We start from the raw sequence: 17,114 nt of genomic DNA on the forward strand, positions 1-17,114 counted from the left end.
CAGTATGTGATGTACAAATCATATACTGTACTGTGTAAATAATACATTCAAGTGCAGCTGCATGTTGTGTGTGTGTGTGTGGACATGATATACTGCATTACCTTAAAACTGGGGACGGGTCGTGGGCTGGTGGGAGACGGAGTTGAGGACTTGGTAGACCTTGGAGTCGAGATCTGGCTGCTTGAAACACCGTTTACTATGTGGAGGAAAAACAAGGAGACATGCAAGCACAGGGGAAAGTCATTTTATGCCTGGTAGTTTTGTCAACACACCAGTGTCTGTGTGGACACACACTGTTTGTTTGAAGGTGCTTTTCTGTGGTACTTCTATGTAATATTCAAAAATGTACACAAGACAGACTACTGCTACTAAATACTGACAAAAAGGAGATGCTGATGTCACCACTTGGAGTGTAATCGCTGCTGCAACCTCACCACGTGTGCCACCTCCAGGTAACTGGCTTTACGAGCATATTTTTGTTGGTTCTGTTGTTGTTTGTTGTTCTGTTGGTCTCCTCTATGTGTGCTCTCAAGGATTAGCATTAAACATTTTTACCATCTATTAGCAAAGCTACAATAACAATCTCCATCATAAGCAACAATCTCACAAAAACAAACAGCAGCTACAAACAAAAAATCCTGCAGCCCTAACACAAAATCAGTTACTTTCATTGCCTGTAGATGGCGCACATCAGCAGCAGGTGACATCTACAGGCCTAAGCTGCTGCTGCTGCTGCTGCTGCTGTTGTTACTTCTCATCAATTGCTGTACCCTAATGCACAGGATTTTAAATTAAATGTGTGTATCACTCAAATGATTTAGTGCAGTTTACACTGTAAACAGGCTTTGTTGGAGTAAATGTCTGAGTATTAATACTACTTTCCATGTTACTATGTGACACCTACTGTATCCATACTATACTGTGTAACACGAGGTGCACAGCAGCGATGAGACCTTCTATTGTTTGTGTGATTCATTCTCTCAAGAACAGACTATTTCTGCCTCACGCTCTCTTGATTTCTGGCACAAATACATACACATAACACGTCAGACTTGAAACTCACATTTTCTTCTTCTGCATAAACCCAGCTGAGCTGAGGAAAATCACTTCACACTGCCTACAGAGCGAGTTTTGTTGTCACTGTACAATCGCTAACCTTCCTCTGGGTGTTCTCTGGGTGAGCTCGTTTTTGTAAAGGAGCATTTGAAGTGTTATTTGAGATTAACCCACCCATATTACGGTACATGACGTTAGCTTTCAACGATTTAAAAGTATAGTTTAACTTTTCAGCACCTCAGCTGCGATTTAACTACTCAGCGAGGGCAGGATTTAATTAACACAGCTGAAGATCGAGTCTAATCAGTTCGTGTCTTCGAATCGGTGGATTCTGCTGCAGCTGGCTTTCAAATTGCACAGATGTGTGTAGTAAATGGCATTCCATAGTCTAGTGTGGATCACAGGAGGGAAGAGAAAGAACAAATGAGAAGAACGGACAAGACAATAAACTGACACTGTTTAGATACAGAGCTCATTTAACACCAGAAAACAAGTTTGTACTGGCGGTCTAGTCTGAATGCGGCCCTTGAGGAAAGACCATGTTATTACTGGAAAGGGCGTCTTATATTGCAGTTGTCAAAAATATGCGCTCAGAGTACAACCAGGAGGCCGAAGTCAAAAGTTTTTCCCCACTTGGCAGCTCAAAATCAGTCATGTTATACTGACATGCTAATATCTAGCATGTACAATGTTTATCACATGAACATACAGTGTTAACATTAACCTCAATTTGCCCTCAACTCCTCATTAGTTTCAGATGTTTCCTGTCAAGAACTGTAAGACAGCTGGAACATTTGACTGGTTGGTAGGGCTGCAAAAAAAACTAGCCAACATCATTTCATATTCTTGGGAATAATTATCATCAGCAGACACACCAGCAGCCTTTATTCACGGGAGAAAAAGAAAGGCTTAAAGCTGTAAAAAGCTTGTTTCATTAGTAAATCAAAGTATATGACACCATCGGCGGCCTCACCTGGCGATTTGATTGGAGAGTGACTGGTGGAGTAGTGGACAGTTTGTCTTGCTGCAGCGCCACAATAAGAAAAAGAAAATTAGGCAGATTGGATTATATAATCACATCACAACTGGCTGAACTAAAGGCTAAATTAAGACTACAGACACTCAAAACTGTCAGCCTCTCATAGATCTTGTCTTTACTTGACAAAATGGCTTGTAGAACACTAATTACTCAGCATAATGTCACCATCACTCAATGCACTACACAAATTGCTTAGTCACTTGTCACAGCTGTTGAGGGTTGAGCATGAGTCTGCCAAACAAAAAGGGCTATTTCTGAGTGTCATGTAAGGCATTGATATGCAACACTTGACCTTTCAGATTGTCTGCTTGGGACTTAGTATGTCATCTATGCATGAATACTTCTTCATTTGACAGGGTTAATGAGCACAGTTTCCAGACGGTGTATAGTGTGTGAGCTCAGTCCTGAGTCCTACCTGCACCAGGAGACTTGCTGCGTCGTGAGGGTCCGGGGCTCTTACCCGCTACCCGGCTCGGAGTAGCAGAGCGGCCGTGGGATGACTTTAGCACTCTGCATTCTGGGGAGACAACACGCTCAGGGTCACCATCGTATATATTAACCTTCTTCTATCAACAAATCTGTTCTTTCTTCTCAGTCAGACTTAATGTAGCACATTTATGCTGCTGTGACAGGAATACGACCCTGGAAATATTAATTCTGTGGCCGGAGAGGCAGCAAAGAACAGAGTATTCAGTCAAAGCAAATTAAAAAGCACAGCAGAACGAATAAATGACTCGATTATGTTATATTAAAAGTATATTTTTTGGTATGCTGTATGATTCTAGAACCTATTGTTTATTTTGCAAAGAAGTTATTGATTAAAGGATATGTAAAGACGACTATCCATATGACCAGGCAACTTTCAAAATGCGACAATTTATAACATTTTATTGAATAAACAACACTGTAATGTAGGAAGTAATCCTGCCAGGAAATGGATAGAAGAAGAACATAAATCAGGCATAAATAAACTTCATGTGATTACAACTACAAATATTGTTACATTCATTCATACATTCATACAAGTTTTTTTTGTTTTCTTTCTAATGGTGTTTGCTGCAAGCCACAGCTGGTTTAGTGGTGGCGCTGTGTGCAGTAAGAGCAGATGTTGTATAGAGGCTTGTGGTAAACTTGGACAGGGTTTTGTAAATGAGGGCGTGGGCGGCGACAAGTTTAAAACTTGCCTACAAACGCACACCCACAGTGTATTTCTAATGTGTTCCCTGTGCTATTTTTCATCAGACATACATTTCATCGACCGATTGAAAAGGGCTCTCAGGATGGTACAACTGCTGTCAGAGACCAAATCATTTTATGGGACAAACCCTCCAGTGAGGGAAAATTCCTCTCTGATTATAAACATATGACATAAGTAAATACATCATCAGTTTTTTTTCTTATTTTGTATTCGCTGTTTCTTTATTTTTTATTTAGCTGCATCTCTCCAATGGAGATAATCTCTTTATACTGAGAAATACTGGCTTCATGGCTGCTCACTCAGTCACTACTACAATAAGATTTAAACATCTTCACATATATTAATGGATTTCAAAAATCTAACAATACCTTTAGCACAAAAAGTCATAACTTGAATATACTCCTAAGAGCGTTTTTCTATATGAGACTTGTGAACACACAGAAACTTTCCAAGGTTTCAACAGCAGATTGGGTACTGGACCTATTTTGCAAAAGGAAGAGCAGCTTCTGTACCTTCAGCAGAGGGTACAGTGTGCCTTTTTTATTCTTTCAAAGACCTCATTCCTAAATAAGTGGAGCACTGGGGTGTAAGTGGGACGAAAGGTCCAAACTATCTCTGAATAAGACCAGTCCACCATCACTCAGTAATGGTTAACACAGCGTGTTAGGATATGCTTCCCTGTTGTTAGCTGATCTGACCAAACAAGAAAAAAAAACATTAAGGAGGATGTCAACACTTTGGAATGTTACTATAATAAACTTCTTCCTTCCCACAAGGTCGTCCAAAGTTGGGTGATATTCTACATAACTGGGGCAGCGAATGGATCTGCTGGTTTGTGTACAGCACATACAGTATAAAATATGAAGATTAAATTTCACTGTAATGTAACGTAAAAGTTCACTTTCCTCTCACAAAATTCAAATAATCTGAATTGAACTGGAAAGAGAATCCTGTAAGAAGACAGCATTTTACACACACAGAAACCTCATATCCTGCTGTCAACTTCTTAAAGGAAAAGAGAGTGCAGTGAGTGAAGAAAGGTGAGGAAGAACACTACGGTGAACACACACACACACACACACACACACGGAGACGGATGTTTAGTTAGTCTAAGTCAGGCCTACCAGTCACAAAGGCTGTGGATGCCTTACCACTGTGATCCAACACAAAGTCGTCCTGGGCATAGCGGTACTTCTCCGGGCCGCACGCTATGAAAACGTCATCGTCCCCGAAGAAGTCCTGAAGGCAGGTAATCTGGAGGATGAAAAGTAAGGAGAACAATGGAGAAGATTCAGCAGGGTCGATACTGAAAGAAATAACTGGAACATTTAAATAAGCAAAAGTAGTAAAAGAAAAATCTGCATCTGCACTCGGAACTCCTGCCATGGGAAAAATGTAGCGCAGCAAAAATTATGATAATATCACTTTGCACAAATACCACAGATTCAAGTACAGTAAAAGTACCTCAAAATTGTACTTAGGTATATAACTTGAGTACATTTTTTGCCACTGCTAAAGGACGCATTCAGTTAATGTGAATAGTAGCAGGCAGCTCCAGACAAACAACAAACAGTGATTGGAGTTTGGTTCATCAGTGTTCCTACTCCATTAGTTTTCATGATTCTACTGGCTTTCAGTCATGTTACTGCACATGTTTTAGCCTATGTGTGACTGAGGTATTTTTGGGTGTGAAATAATTGTTTCACTCCCTGCTCATTGAAATAGGCCAATTAAAATCAGGCCGTGTGACGTGTGTGGTACAGTGAGGTTTAAACTGTGTGACTCTGCATGCGTTTGAGTGTACATGATAGAGGCACAGAGCACAACAACAGTACGAAGGTCGAAGCGCTGTAACGTTCAGAATACTGCCGAGTCAGTGCAGAGTCATGGGAGGAAAAGCAGTACAGTCAGAGTTTGTGCTGCAGGGCCATTTGTCTTGCTTTTTCTAGTCTGTGTCACACCGTCATCGTCATTCTCTCTGCAGATCTGACCGCTTTTCCTTTTACACCCACACCCCACCCTTGGAGACAGAAACAGGAGTTACTTATAGTGCGCGCGCACACACACACACACACACACAGAAACACAGATTATCCCCCTGTTGCTGTAGGTGGACAAGTAGAAAGACAAAAGAGGAAAAGATCCGTTAATCACCCCCCCACACACACACACACACACCACCATCACCACACACAAGTGAGCCCACACACTGCCAGACATATGCACGCTATGTACATGCACACACACACTTTTGACACAAGAGTAGGAGGAGGAGTACTGAGTGGCTGAAGATTGTGGGCAGATGGATCCTCTAGGGGAGATTAGGGGCTGACACAGTGGGAGAAGTGTGTGTGTGTGTGTGTGTGTGTGTGTGAGGTGGGTATCAGAAGAACTGGTGGACCAGAAAAAGCTAAATGGCTACTGAAGAGCAATCTGCACAGTAAAAAGGAGAGTTGGAGGCTGACGGAAAAGGAAACAGAAGTGGAGTAGGAGTGAGACATCTGATGGCTAAAATAGCAAAAGTGGAGTATTTTACACAAATAAACATACAGTAGGCCTTATTTACACATTCATTAATAATAAATAAGTCACTTCACATGACACCTCTGCATGTCCTACATTCACACAGCATGAATTAAAAATGAGACAGGATACAGTATCTGTAACATCCTCATAAATAACCAAAAACAGCATATCATGGCCTTAATAATCCCTCTTTGTCTAATCTTTGGAACAAAGTGATGGCCTCTTTACACAGATGTATCTGTGTACCATGTGTCCATACTGAACTGTGTCAGATTATCAAAGCTTTGACATAGTTGGAGTGGATGCCATGCTTCAAAAAAAGCTCTTACTGTGGAACTTGGCAGCTGATGGCCACACCATACTGTCAGGGCACAGGTGTTAGCATTACCATAGCAACAGCCCACACGGATTACCCGACAAATGTGTCAAAACCGGACTCTGATGTGCTGCAAGGCAGTGACAGTGAAAGACTTTTACATGCAGATTTTAGATAATATTCCTCATTGGCCTTTTCACCCACTGCATTTTTTAGTTGTTATATATATATATATATACATATACATTCTTTTTTTTCTTTTTTTTTAAATTAATGTGTTACAAAGTGTTTTTGGATGCCCTGGGAGGATTTTGTTACTGACAGAGCTCTCTGTAGTCTTTGTGCTAAGCTAAGCTAACCATCATCTGGCTGCAGCTCATCTAACACCTCACCAGAAAGCTAATAAGGGTGATTCCCCAAAAATGTTCAACTTGGCCCTTGGTTGTAATCTCATTTACTTTCACCACTACACACATATCTCTCTCTCTCTCTCTCTCTCTCTCTCTCTCTCTCCCCCTCTCTGAAAGGATAGCACTGATGGTGATAAAGTGTAAACTGTGATAAAGTTCTTTTCGACTGGCCTGTGACGCTCAGGAGGACGCAGTGGAAACGGAGACAAATGGTGCCATTTTAAAAGGTAAAAATGACAGGCCGTCAAGTGGTGGAGAAATTATATTAAATGACAAAGTCCTTTTCTGGTTAAAATGACTGAATACTTTAATAAAGAATAAATTATTTCAACAAATGTGTGATTGCAGTGTGATCACCATAACACATTTATGAGCTGACTAATAGGTGAAGTGTGTGGGAGGAAGTCTTACCAGCGAATAATATATTATATTAACACAACACATTTTACATAATATAGTACAACCATTTAACAGGGTTATTACAGCAAAACAACTAACTGTTTAAAGCACAGCACAACAGCAGTTAAAAAGTCTTTTCTTTGCTGACCTCCTGAGATTTGACTTGCTGCTATGATGCAGAAGAGCTCACTGCGGTCACAACGAGGCAGAAGCCTGACCACACTCAGGTGTAATCACATGAAAATCTTGCACACTGTGGCTTTACGAGCACTGGCAAATGATTGGCATCAGCTAATGAACAGTCACATTTCAATCACATCCATCACGATGATGAGGTGGTCTTGACGATCTGCCGAGCTCTCATAACCATCACCATCAACACCACCAGCGGTGACTCATGATGTCACCGCTGGTGGTCGTGATTCCTCCAGCTATTCACTGCTGTGTTGGCTGTGCGGATTGATTTCTCCCTCCAGCTTCCCAGTGTCCTGCTGTTCTTCATTCTTACTGCCATATCTAACAACAGGATCTTGTTTGTGGATCCCTGCATCGCACAGAAGCGTGTCTGTTTGATTATGATCTATAAAGTTGAAGTATAAACGATGAGGCATATGTATATTCCTGCTGTAAATGACCTATATCCTCTGCCGTAAATTAAAGCTTGCTGTTCAAACGTAAAAACATGTATGCTGTTGTGACCGTAATAGGGAGCTGTCCTTAAAAACAACAAAAGCTCTTCAGCAGATTACTGGAGCAAAGAAGTAAAAAAGGGGTATGAATGTCAGACTGCATTGCCCATGTTTCTCTTTGCTCTTGTCAACCACTGCCAGGATAAACAGCCAATGGCACTCCATCGCCAGCCCTGTCCTGCTAGGCCTTGTCTCGGCCAATCAGTGAAGCGAACTGTGCGCCGGTTTCTGGATTGGCTGGGTGACGTGTCTTGAGGGTAAACTGAAGTTGTGTCACCCCCCCCAATGTGTCTGACCTTCTCTTGCTCTCATCCACCGTCTGTGCCCTCCATCTTTCCTGCTGTACTTTCTGCTCTGCTAAGCTTAGCAACAGAGGAAGTAAAGGCCAAGGGCTTCATTTATGTAGATTTAGCAGTAGGGAAACAGTTTATTAGATCAATTACAAATCCCTTACCCTTTTAAAACATTAAAACTTTAAGTGCAAAATGAACATAACCAAACCCAAACCAATGATCTGAGTTGGAATAGTTTTTCAAATAAAAATGGTTAATAGGTTCCCATACAGTCAAGGCAACAGATACTTTAAGAACCAAGTGTTATCTTGTCCGACCAAGATACACAGGAGAAAGTAAAGAGTCCCCATCTGATGGATGACAGGACCGTGATCACAGTAATCACTGGTTACAATTAGCCCGATTTACTTCCAAAACTTCCTTCACTGCTGCTCGTCACCCTGAGCTAAATGAGCAAGAGGCAGAGAAGGTGAGTAGAGGTCAGAGGGGACAAGCAAAAAGAAAAAGAAAAAGTGAGAGAAAGACAGATCTCTGCCTGCCTTGCTGAAGGTCTACACAAGGTTTACACAAGCTTAAACTCTCACTTAAACTGGCACGTACTTGAAAACATGCAGGCAGCTAGATGCCAATTAAGTTTGTCAGGGCGATGCTTCAGCTAAAGCCTCAATCAGATTAGTAACTCTATTTGAACTCTTACCCACAGACAGAGGCTGCTTTCTGAGACAGTTTAATTTCTCTGGATTAGAGAAGTAAATCTCAGGCACGTGTGGCAGCCAAGGAGAGGCAGTGGCACAAAAATAAGCGATGAGAAATCCGAGCCCATCATTAACTCACTACTGCGGATTCACTACATTAGCTGCATTAACCATTAGCCACTAAATATCCTGCTTGGGTTTTTTTTGTGTCTGTGTTCACAAATTCAAGTTGCTTTCAGCCTCTAAAACATTCAACAATAAACACACGTGTAAAAGAACCTTCAAACCGCTGTTAACCGCTGAGAATATTTCCTTGAGGTTTTCATACACAGGATTTCATTAATTCAGGAGTCATATTTCAAATGGAGATACTGAAGGCAAAAGCACTTCAGAACAAAAGACGAATTCAAATGGACAAGTTTTAAAATATTCCTAGACTAATTCACTGACACTCCAAGGCAGTGCTGTGAACTTTGCCTCACACCAGCCAGTGGCCGGATGGCCTACAACACATTTCATAGCCGCCTGGTTCTCTCTGTCTCGCTCACACACACACACACACACACACACACAGAGAGAGAGAGACATTACAGTACATAACCTTAGGCTATCCGAATGTACATGAGCACTGAGCACTTTATACTGAAATGGAGATGTGCAAGAAGGAGTGAAGAGAGTGGGAGTAGAAGCCTAAATATGCACACACAACTTTTAGCCTGAATGAGCCTCAGTAGATTTCCTCACACTCATTTAGACAGGAAAACTTGCTGAGATGTGGAGAGATCCACAAGAGATGCATAAAACGTAGGTTTTGTTGCCAGTTTACATAATACTTAGTCTCCAATTAAAACCCAGCACTGTTACTGCACTTAAAGTGGCTGCTGGGTGATAAATGTTCAAAATAAAATACTGCAGTTCTAGCAAAATTCACCCAAGTCCCACATTAATGTCTCTTAGAATGTAACTATCATGGTTGTGAAATAAATAAATAACAATGAAAGCAAAACTGCCCACTAACATTAACATCAACACCGGTAAGCCAGGACACACCTCAAGACAACTAAAAGAAGACACGCTGTGTGATGAGCAAATGTGACTCCACCAACGGTATCAGATACGAGTTTCAGCTGTCAGGATCACTTAGACGTACAGCTCATGATCTGCCCTGCGCAAAAATATTCATCACATCAATCTGCCAGAACTTGCTGAGGCAATCTGGGCCTGTTAGCGTGATGAAACTCAACCAGACAAACAATAGTGTGTGGGCTTTGGTTTGAATGCTAGCTAACCATAGCGTGATGTCAGCTCTCCCGTTGGGAGAGTGAAAGGCCTGCTGCAAAGAATGGATGAGGGCCAGGCCTGGATAAAGGAAACAAAAAACAAGCAGTTGAGATCACACAGCACACAATGGATGCCCTCCCCGTCTGTGGCCTCCACACGTTCTGCACAGCCGACAGCCCCGTGTGCTCCATGACACCCCAGCTCTGTGTCGTCCGCAGCCTTTGTATTTTCCTGTTTGTCAACGCAGGGTATCATACCAGCACTTGTGAAACGTGGAAGAGGCACTTTTGCTTTATAAACACAATAAAGTGAGTTTGTATTGCCAACCGAGACTGGGGGAAAGCACTGATGGCACTGATATCTGTGTGTGTGTGTGTGTGTGTGTGTGTGTGTGAGTGTGTGCCATCTGCTAGGACAAGAGAGGGGGATTCTGGATTTGCAGGTTTTTATCGCCAAAGGCCAGTGACCATGTTACACTGAGGCCTCATCTTTTTGACTGATTTAATCTTTTACTGTCAAGCTCTTAATTGGTCACGTCTTTTAATAAAACCATAAATCAGGTTATAAAAGGCTTTATATTATAACAGACAATACTCCCCCGTTCATCTTAGACCCTGAAAAGGACATCAGTAACCACACTGGAGGGTGTGGATTACCTTTTGGATACGGATTGCAGGACCAGGCAAGAAGTATTTTCCATGACTTGCAACATTACCAAACACAGCTAGCCATTCAGACCGTATTCGTGATTCATCTGGGAGCCAAGAATAAACAAAAGCAAACCACTGGACGAAGCTGAGAATATTTCTGGTTGAACGGTGTCAGTGCACTGGTGTGAAACGGTGCCGTATGCTAATGACAGTACAGAACAATAGGTGAGCATGCAAATTTCATGGCTGCTGACCTAAATGGTGGTGTTTAATCCAGACTTGGCCCTGAAAACAAGCTCATGTCTGACAGTCAGATGGAATCCTCGTGTGGCCTTGACCCCAGCCTGTCTAAAAGAGGGAGACAGTTTTATTAATCTGTCTTTAACGGTCAGTGTGTTTCACTGTCCGGCCAGAGGGGCGTGTAAATGATATCATCCCCATCCATATGATAACAGGGTGAGCAGAATTCATACACCTTAATGACTGCAAATCCATTAACTATTGGCACAAGACAGCAGAGCAGCTCGTCCCTGCTAACACATGTACTGTAAAGCCCGGGATGGTTTAGAGTACTGCAGCGAGAGCGTGTGAAATGTTGCCACAGTGCATCCGGCAACGTGCTAATTGAAATCCTCATGCCTCTCATATGCATGTCAGTGCTCCAAAAACCCAGCAAAAGTGTGCTGTGACCTGGCTTGCTGTTACCTTAATGACATGTTGGTGATCAAACATTTCACGTGCTCGCAATAGTAATCTTAACCTCTACTACGAGTACTTCGACTGCACACGCTACTTAATGTTCCAAGCTAAGATCTTTCACAAAGCTGCTGAGGGCAACTTTCTCTCAGAAATTTGAAGAATATTTAACTTAAAAGGGACAGGATGAGGCGGTCGTTACAAAGTCGGTCCATCTTTGGTAAGAGCGAATACTTTTTCCATATTCACCAATAATGTAATACGTTAAATGTTTGGAATCTGACAGAGAGTAAGGAAATCTCAAAATTTCAATGTTGCCTTCAGGGTACCGACAGAATCTTTATTGTCATTTTCATCTCCTCTCCTCTCCATCTACTCACTTCTTATTAACCTTTAATTTTATACTATTTTTTTAACGGTTTCACTGATTTGTCGTCATAATTGTTCTTGTTTGTTTATGTATGTGTTGACCTGTCATCTGTAGAAAGCAACACATGATAAGAAAGAAAAAAAAATGCGCATTTTTAAATGGAGTTTGCTGGGAGCGGTCCTGGTTCTCCTGCCCACTGCCTCTCCCCAGCATGGTGTCACATTCTTTGTGCCCTGATAAAGTGCTGCAGTGCTGAGACCCGTGAGTGACCTTCAGCTGTTGTTATGCACGCTTTATGAATGCAGAAGCACCGATGCACTCGCCTCTAAGAATATCAGACAGAAACATGTGCAAGAAAGAAAGAGAAGAAGGAAAATGTATCCATCCCTGAGTTTAAGCAACTGAAACGGCATGAATTTCATTCAAAAACCAACATTACTTAAGGAGGAAACATTACACTTAACTACTACAGTGATGTAAACAAAATTGACATCTCATCAGAGTGTCTAGTTATCAGTACTGAGTTCCATCTTTGTTCTCATTCCTCAGTTTGTTTTGTGTACCGAAAAGGCTTGCATGGATTTGACCGAGACAAGCATTTGAGCCCTTGGTGCTCAGCAGTCTAAGTCTGTTTCTGGCCCCTGCTTTAATGGGCAGACTGACTGTCCTCCTGATAACATCACTGAGTGTAAAGGATCGTGAAAGGCAAATGTATTTCAGGATTTCTTTGGCAGACATTTCTGGACAGAGACGAATAACGCTGAACTTATCGGACATACTTCGTCTTCAAAACATCTCGGAGGCAGGAATACTGTGTGCTGCAGCTAGAACAAGCTGAAGTAAACACAATGTAATCCTTTATGTTTATGCAGATGGATGACATGTAAGTGAAATGTAAACTGAATCTAAGAAGGCTCCGTGTAGAATATATGCATACGACATATGGCTGTTAAATGACAGTGTATGAAACAAACACTTCATTCAGAAAGGGTTTGAACACTTGGAAGATCTTTGAGAACTAACTTCATTTGTTTGGATTTACGATAAATATGCTAGAAGCAAATGAAATTAAAAGAAAGTAATACTGAAACTGTGTTCAGGATTATTATATGCTTGGATGAATATTTCTTTTTTTTTTCAATTTAAATACGTGGGTAAAAACTGTGAAGATTCTCAGTTATCCAAGTCATGGTTATTCACAAAGGACAGCTGGACTCAGTCATGGATTCTTGAAGACATTTCACCTCTCTGTCGTCCTTACCTCTACTACTACTACTACTACAAGTTTGCAAGTAATTGTTTTCCAGATCAAATGCAATGATCGACTATTCACTTCTAGCATCCATGTGCATCAATGGAAAAATGTAATTTCCGCTTGTCATCATGTGACATATCGATCGCTACTGTTTTAATAGCAGTACCTTCCGCTGACTGATCATTTCTCACTTATCATGTGTCAGGGCCACAGAGGGCTGAAGGCTACATTGGGTAAAAGGCAGAGAGAAACCCTGGACTGCACCCAGCTTTTCCAAAACTGCACACAGACTTTCTCTTAATGGGGCAGACATTGGATTTAGATATGGTGGTGGCAGCCAGAGGCATCCATAAACCCAATGCTGCCATTCAAATACAGACCAGGTCAAACAGTCATCAGCGTTGCATCCTCTCTGTACCTGTCTCTATCAAACACTCAGTGTGTCCAAAACGACATTCTCGAAACTTAAAGGGATCGTTTACCTGAAAGCTGAATATAAAATCGATTTGCAGAAATGCTTGGTAGCAAGGACAGAACAGAGGCAGAGGTTTGAACTCTCTTTCTTCGTCTGGACCCTCTATTCTTTGTCATCATTTCTATAGTTCTTTGAAATCTTTTCTAAATGACTGGTGCATAAAAAAAAAACTTAGCAAGTGCTGGGCTGCTAACTGCTCCCTGAAATTAATGAATGCTTTGACGGAACAATAAAAAAAACAGAGAAATCTTATTTTCTGCCTGCCCAGTCAGCTTTGAGATGTAAAACAGGGGTTTCTCTCAAAAGCAGCAGCTGATTCTGTTGGCCCTGATAACCAAGATCTACAATTAACATTCAGTCTGAAGAGCAGCTTTGAATCGAGGAGGGAGAGCGCACAGAGATGTATTTTGTAAGCACACTCACTCACACATGCATGTCCCTAAACACACACACACACACACACCTGACAGCTGCACTTTAACCCTCTCTTCCAGCTTGTAGGTCTAATTATCCGGCGGTGGCCAGAGTCGTGGGGGGGGTCCTGAGTGCGTGTGTGTGGGTGTGTTTGTGTGTGTCTGTACATCAGTGGGGGCTGCAGTGCCTGCAGACCGGGTGGCTGGGACCTGTGATTTGATTTTGAAGGAGCAGATGGCAGGATGCTGCTGGAAGGCATTTGGAGCATTTGTGCGTGTGTGTGTGTTTACGGGTGTATGAGTGACTGAGTGAAGGGTCTCACTTTTTAGTACTGAAAAGTAAAACTTTTGAACAATATCTGGGATAAGTAAGATGGTGCAAGATGAAAACTACTCAGTATGTCAGTGAGATCATTTATAAGATTGGGATTGATTCATTTATAAGACAGCTTCACAGGAAAGGTGGAGACCATATGCAATTTGTGAATATATTTGTCTGTGTGAATGTATATTGTGTAAATCCGGGGGAATACAGAGATTTACATATTTATAAACCTGACTTTCAACATAATGCATTTCTGACATGTTTAAGATCTCAGACCACAGCTGCTGTAAAATCCATTCAGCGATAAGTTAACCAGTCTATGCTTGATATAAATGGGAAACAATATTAAAGGGGAAATTTAAAAACTTTCAGCGTAACTTATCTTTGATGGCTCAAGTCTAGTGTGCTGTATGCCACTTACACTCTGGAACCTGAAACTGCAATCGATCTTCTGGTCTGAAGCAGTACAGTACCGTCCTTTGGCCTTTATTGGTTATGGGTGCATATCACTTTGTCCATGTATACCCAAATGTGGTGCTTTTGAATCTTCCAGATAAACTTAAGTGTTCCTTCCTTCGCTAAATAAACAACTCAAATATCCATTAGACAAGCAGAAAAATGTCTTATCACTGCAACAGGACAGATTTTTGTAGCTCATGTTACAGTAGTGTTAGTGGAGATTCGTGATCCTCACAGGGTAAGCCATGATGTGGAGGAAGGTGCCTTTAGTTTGTCTACCCACCAGTGCGGCACCAATCAGGATGTGAAAAGAGGCTTATCAGGGTCGAGAGGCTGCATGACAGAGGGCTCCAAGCAAAGTCAAGCTGTCAGATTACTGAGATGTGTTTGGTCTGGGTGAGTTCTACCTCCTCTTCAAACAGAGTGGTGCAGAGGAAGGGAAGAGAAGGTGGAGAGGAGAGAACATGAAAGCAATAAAGCCAGTGCTTTTCTATACACTAAGAGTCACTTCATTAGAAGAAGAAGATTATGTTGTCAGGCCCAACAATTTTGCACTGGGAACTTTGCACTTTCAAACTATGGAGATTCAAACTGAAGCGCCTTATTTTATACTATGAATACTGTCAGGTGTCCAACTCTGGTCTCAGGATCAGGTTACATACTGAATGGGTTAAACCTCTGAATTAGACTCTTAATTTAATTCTGAGGGAGTCCTGTTGAAGGCAAGAGAGTAAGACAAGTCTCAAGCAAACAGTCCTTTTTTAAGACTCAGACATTATGGCAAATTAGTTGTCTTTCCAATGTCTGGCTGCTGTTGCTGCTATGAGTTTGTTGCACAGACAGATGTTAGGTGATCAAACTATGAATTTGCTGCAGAAATGATTGCATTTCTTTGAGTGCACAGTAATTATCAAGTCATGGGTTACATGACGCGGAATTCAATAAAATCAATGTAGACTGAACGGCACAGGCTGTGTTTTACTCAGAAAACCTGAGCGCTGTAAAACTAGAACATAATTTGATTTGCCAAAAACTAAATTAGACTGATGTGCCAATAAAGATGCTGTTTAAGTACAGAATACCACTGAAAGAAATGTCAACGTGAATGAAGCTTAATGTTCCTAGTTTGATACTGACACATCTAAAACAGTGCTTTCATTGTCTGACTGTAGCTTCCTTGACAAGCAGACAACTGGAGTGCTTGTAAACATCTCACAAAGGCTTGTTCTGACAGGATTTCTATATGATGTACCATATGAGGTTGGCTGTATCTACCGTGCTTTCGTACATGATAGATGAACTGACGGATTTCTGCTCCAGCAGAGAGAATGAATCATCTATTGAAAAAGACTCCTGTAACTGATGGTTGATGTGTTTATCCTTAAAAACTCTGAGGGGAATATCAAAGGAAGCTAAAGTGACAGACACGTGAGCATGACACATGTAATGTGACACATGTAATGTATAATATGATCTAGAGCTGCTCTGTTCGTAAAGTGTCATGAGATCACTTCTGTTGTGATTCGGTGCTATATAAATAAACTGGATTGAATTGAAAGAGACTGTGTAGTGCAAGTCCTAAATCACGACTAATAATGACAAATGTATGTATTTAAAATACAAACAGCTACAGAGAAATCACCCACTGAATTCATTCTACCATGTATTTCTGTGGAGTCGATGGTTGATTTGACATCCATCATCAGTCACAGAACAGTAAGACGGGGACAGAATTTCATGTTTATGAGACAGGACCCTTTTTTGCAAACGTTAACTTCACAGAGACTTAAACCACCACAGTCTGGAAGACTTTAGCTGCCTGTCTGGAAAAAAGAAGGTTACAAGTAGGCTTCTCCCTCTCAGTCAGTCCAATTATATGCCAGCCTCTTCTCACATCAAATGATCAATCAAATTGTCAACTTTCAACATAAACAAACATAACATGTACTGAACAGGGTGGACGTAAATGCATCATAAGCAACAGAATTAGTGTATTAAACGGTATTTTAATGTACTCCAAGTGAGTCTAATGAGTCTAATGCACCGGTCCTTGTGGCAATCCATAGAGTGACATGTCTGGAAAAAGCAGTTGGTCTGTGTGGCTGATCATCTTCTTGGAATCTACTCAGAAATGGAAACAGAGACACATCAAGGCTCTGCGTCACAGATATGATACTGAGCTAATCGCAGTGGAGAATCAGTATTCATATGCGCAGCTGTGAACGATGCATTTATTGGGCAATATTTAACTTTAGTACCATGTTTTTTTTCCAAACATAACAGTCCCCAACATTATTTACCATCTCAACTGTGTAAAAGCCTGTCTACCCACCCAACCCTGGTAACTTTAAACAAGGATGAAAACTTTTGATAGAAGTACACAGAAAAAAGAAAACTGATTAGCGGGACGGCTAGCTGTTGATTAGCAAAAGGCTTATTCATCTGTTCTCCACTTCCCATCACATCCCCAAGTCAGACATGAATTTCTAGACCATCTGCCACAGGAAGATAATGTAAATGAATAAGAGAATAGACTGTATACTATTATATGAGCTAACCAGGTCACTGG

At 41.4% G+C, this 17,114-nt stretch overlaps 1 protein-coding gene across 7 annotated transcripts in view; it reads right to left on the reverse strand.

Annotated features, from left to right (window-relative positions):
- dclk2a (doublecortin-like kinase 2a) overlaps positions 1-17,114 on the reverse strand; it is a 38,912-nt gene that overhangs the window by 14,224 nt on the left and 7,574 nt on the right. For 5 of the 7 annotated variants that reach the window (XM_046415297.1, XM_046415286.1, XM_046415322.1 and 2 more), the window contains exons 3-6: positions 4,418-4,547; positions 2,511-2,612; positions 2,030-2,080; positions 102-196 (exon numbers count right to left, since the gene is read on the reverse strand). In XM_046415297.1, the coding sequence (XP_046271253.1) occupies positions 102-196; positions 2,030-2,080; positions 2,511-2,612; positions 4,418-4,547 (378 nt within the window). The remainder of the gene's footprint in view (positions 1-101; positions 197-2,029; positions 2,081-2,510; positions 2,613-4,417; positions 4,548-17,114) is intronic. The other 2 variants (XM_046415339.1, XM_046415306.1) reach the window with 1 other exon arrangement.

This window comes from Scatophagus argus, chromosome 2 (assembly GCF_020382885.2).
Source record: "Scatophagus argus isolate fScaArg1 chromosome 2, fScaArg1.pri, whole genome shotgun sequence".
NCBI lineage: Eukaryota > Metazoa > Chordata > Actinopteri > Scatophagidae > Scatophagus > Scatophagus argus.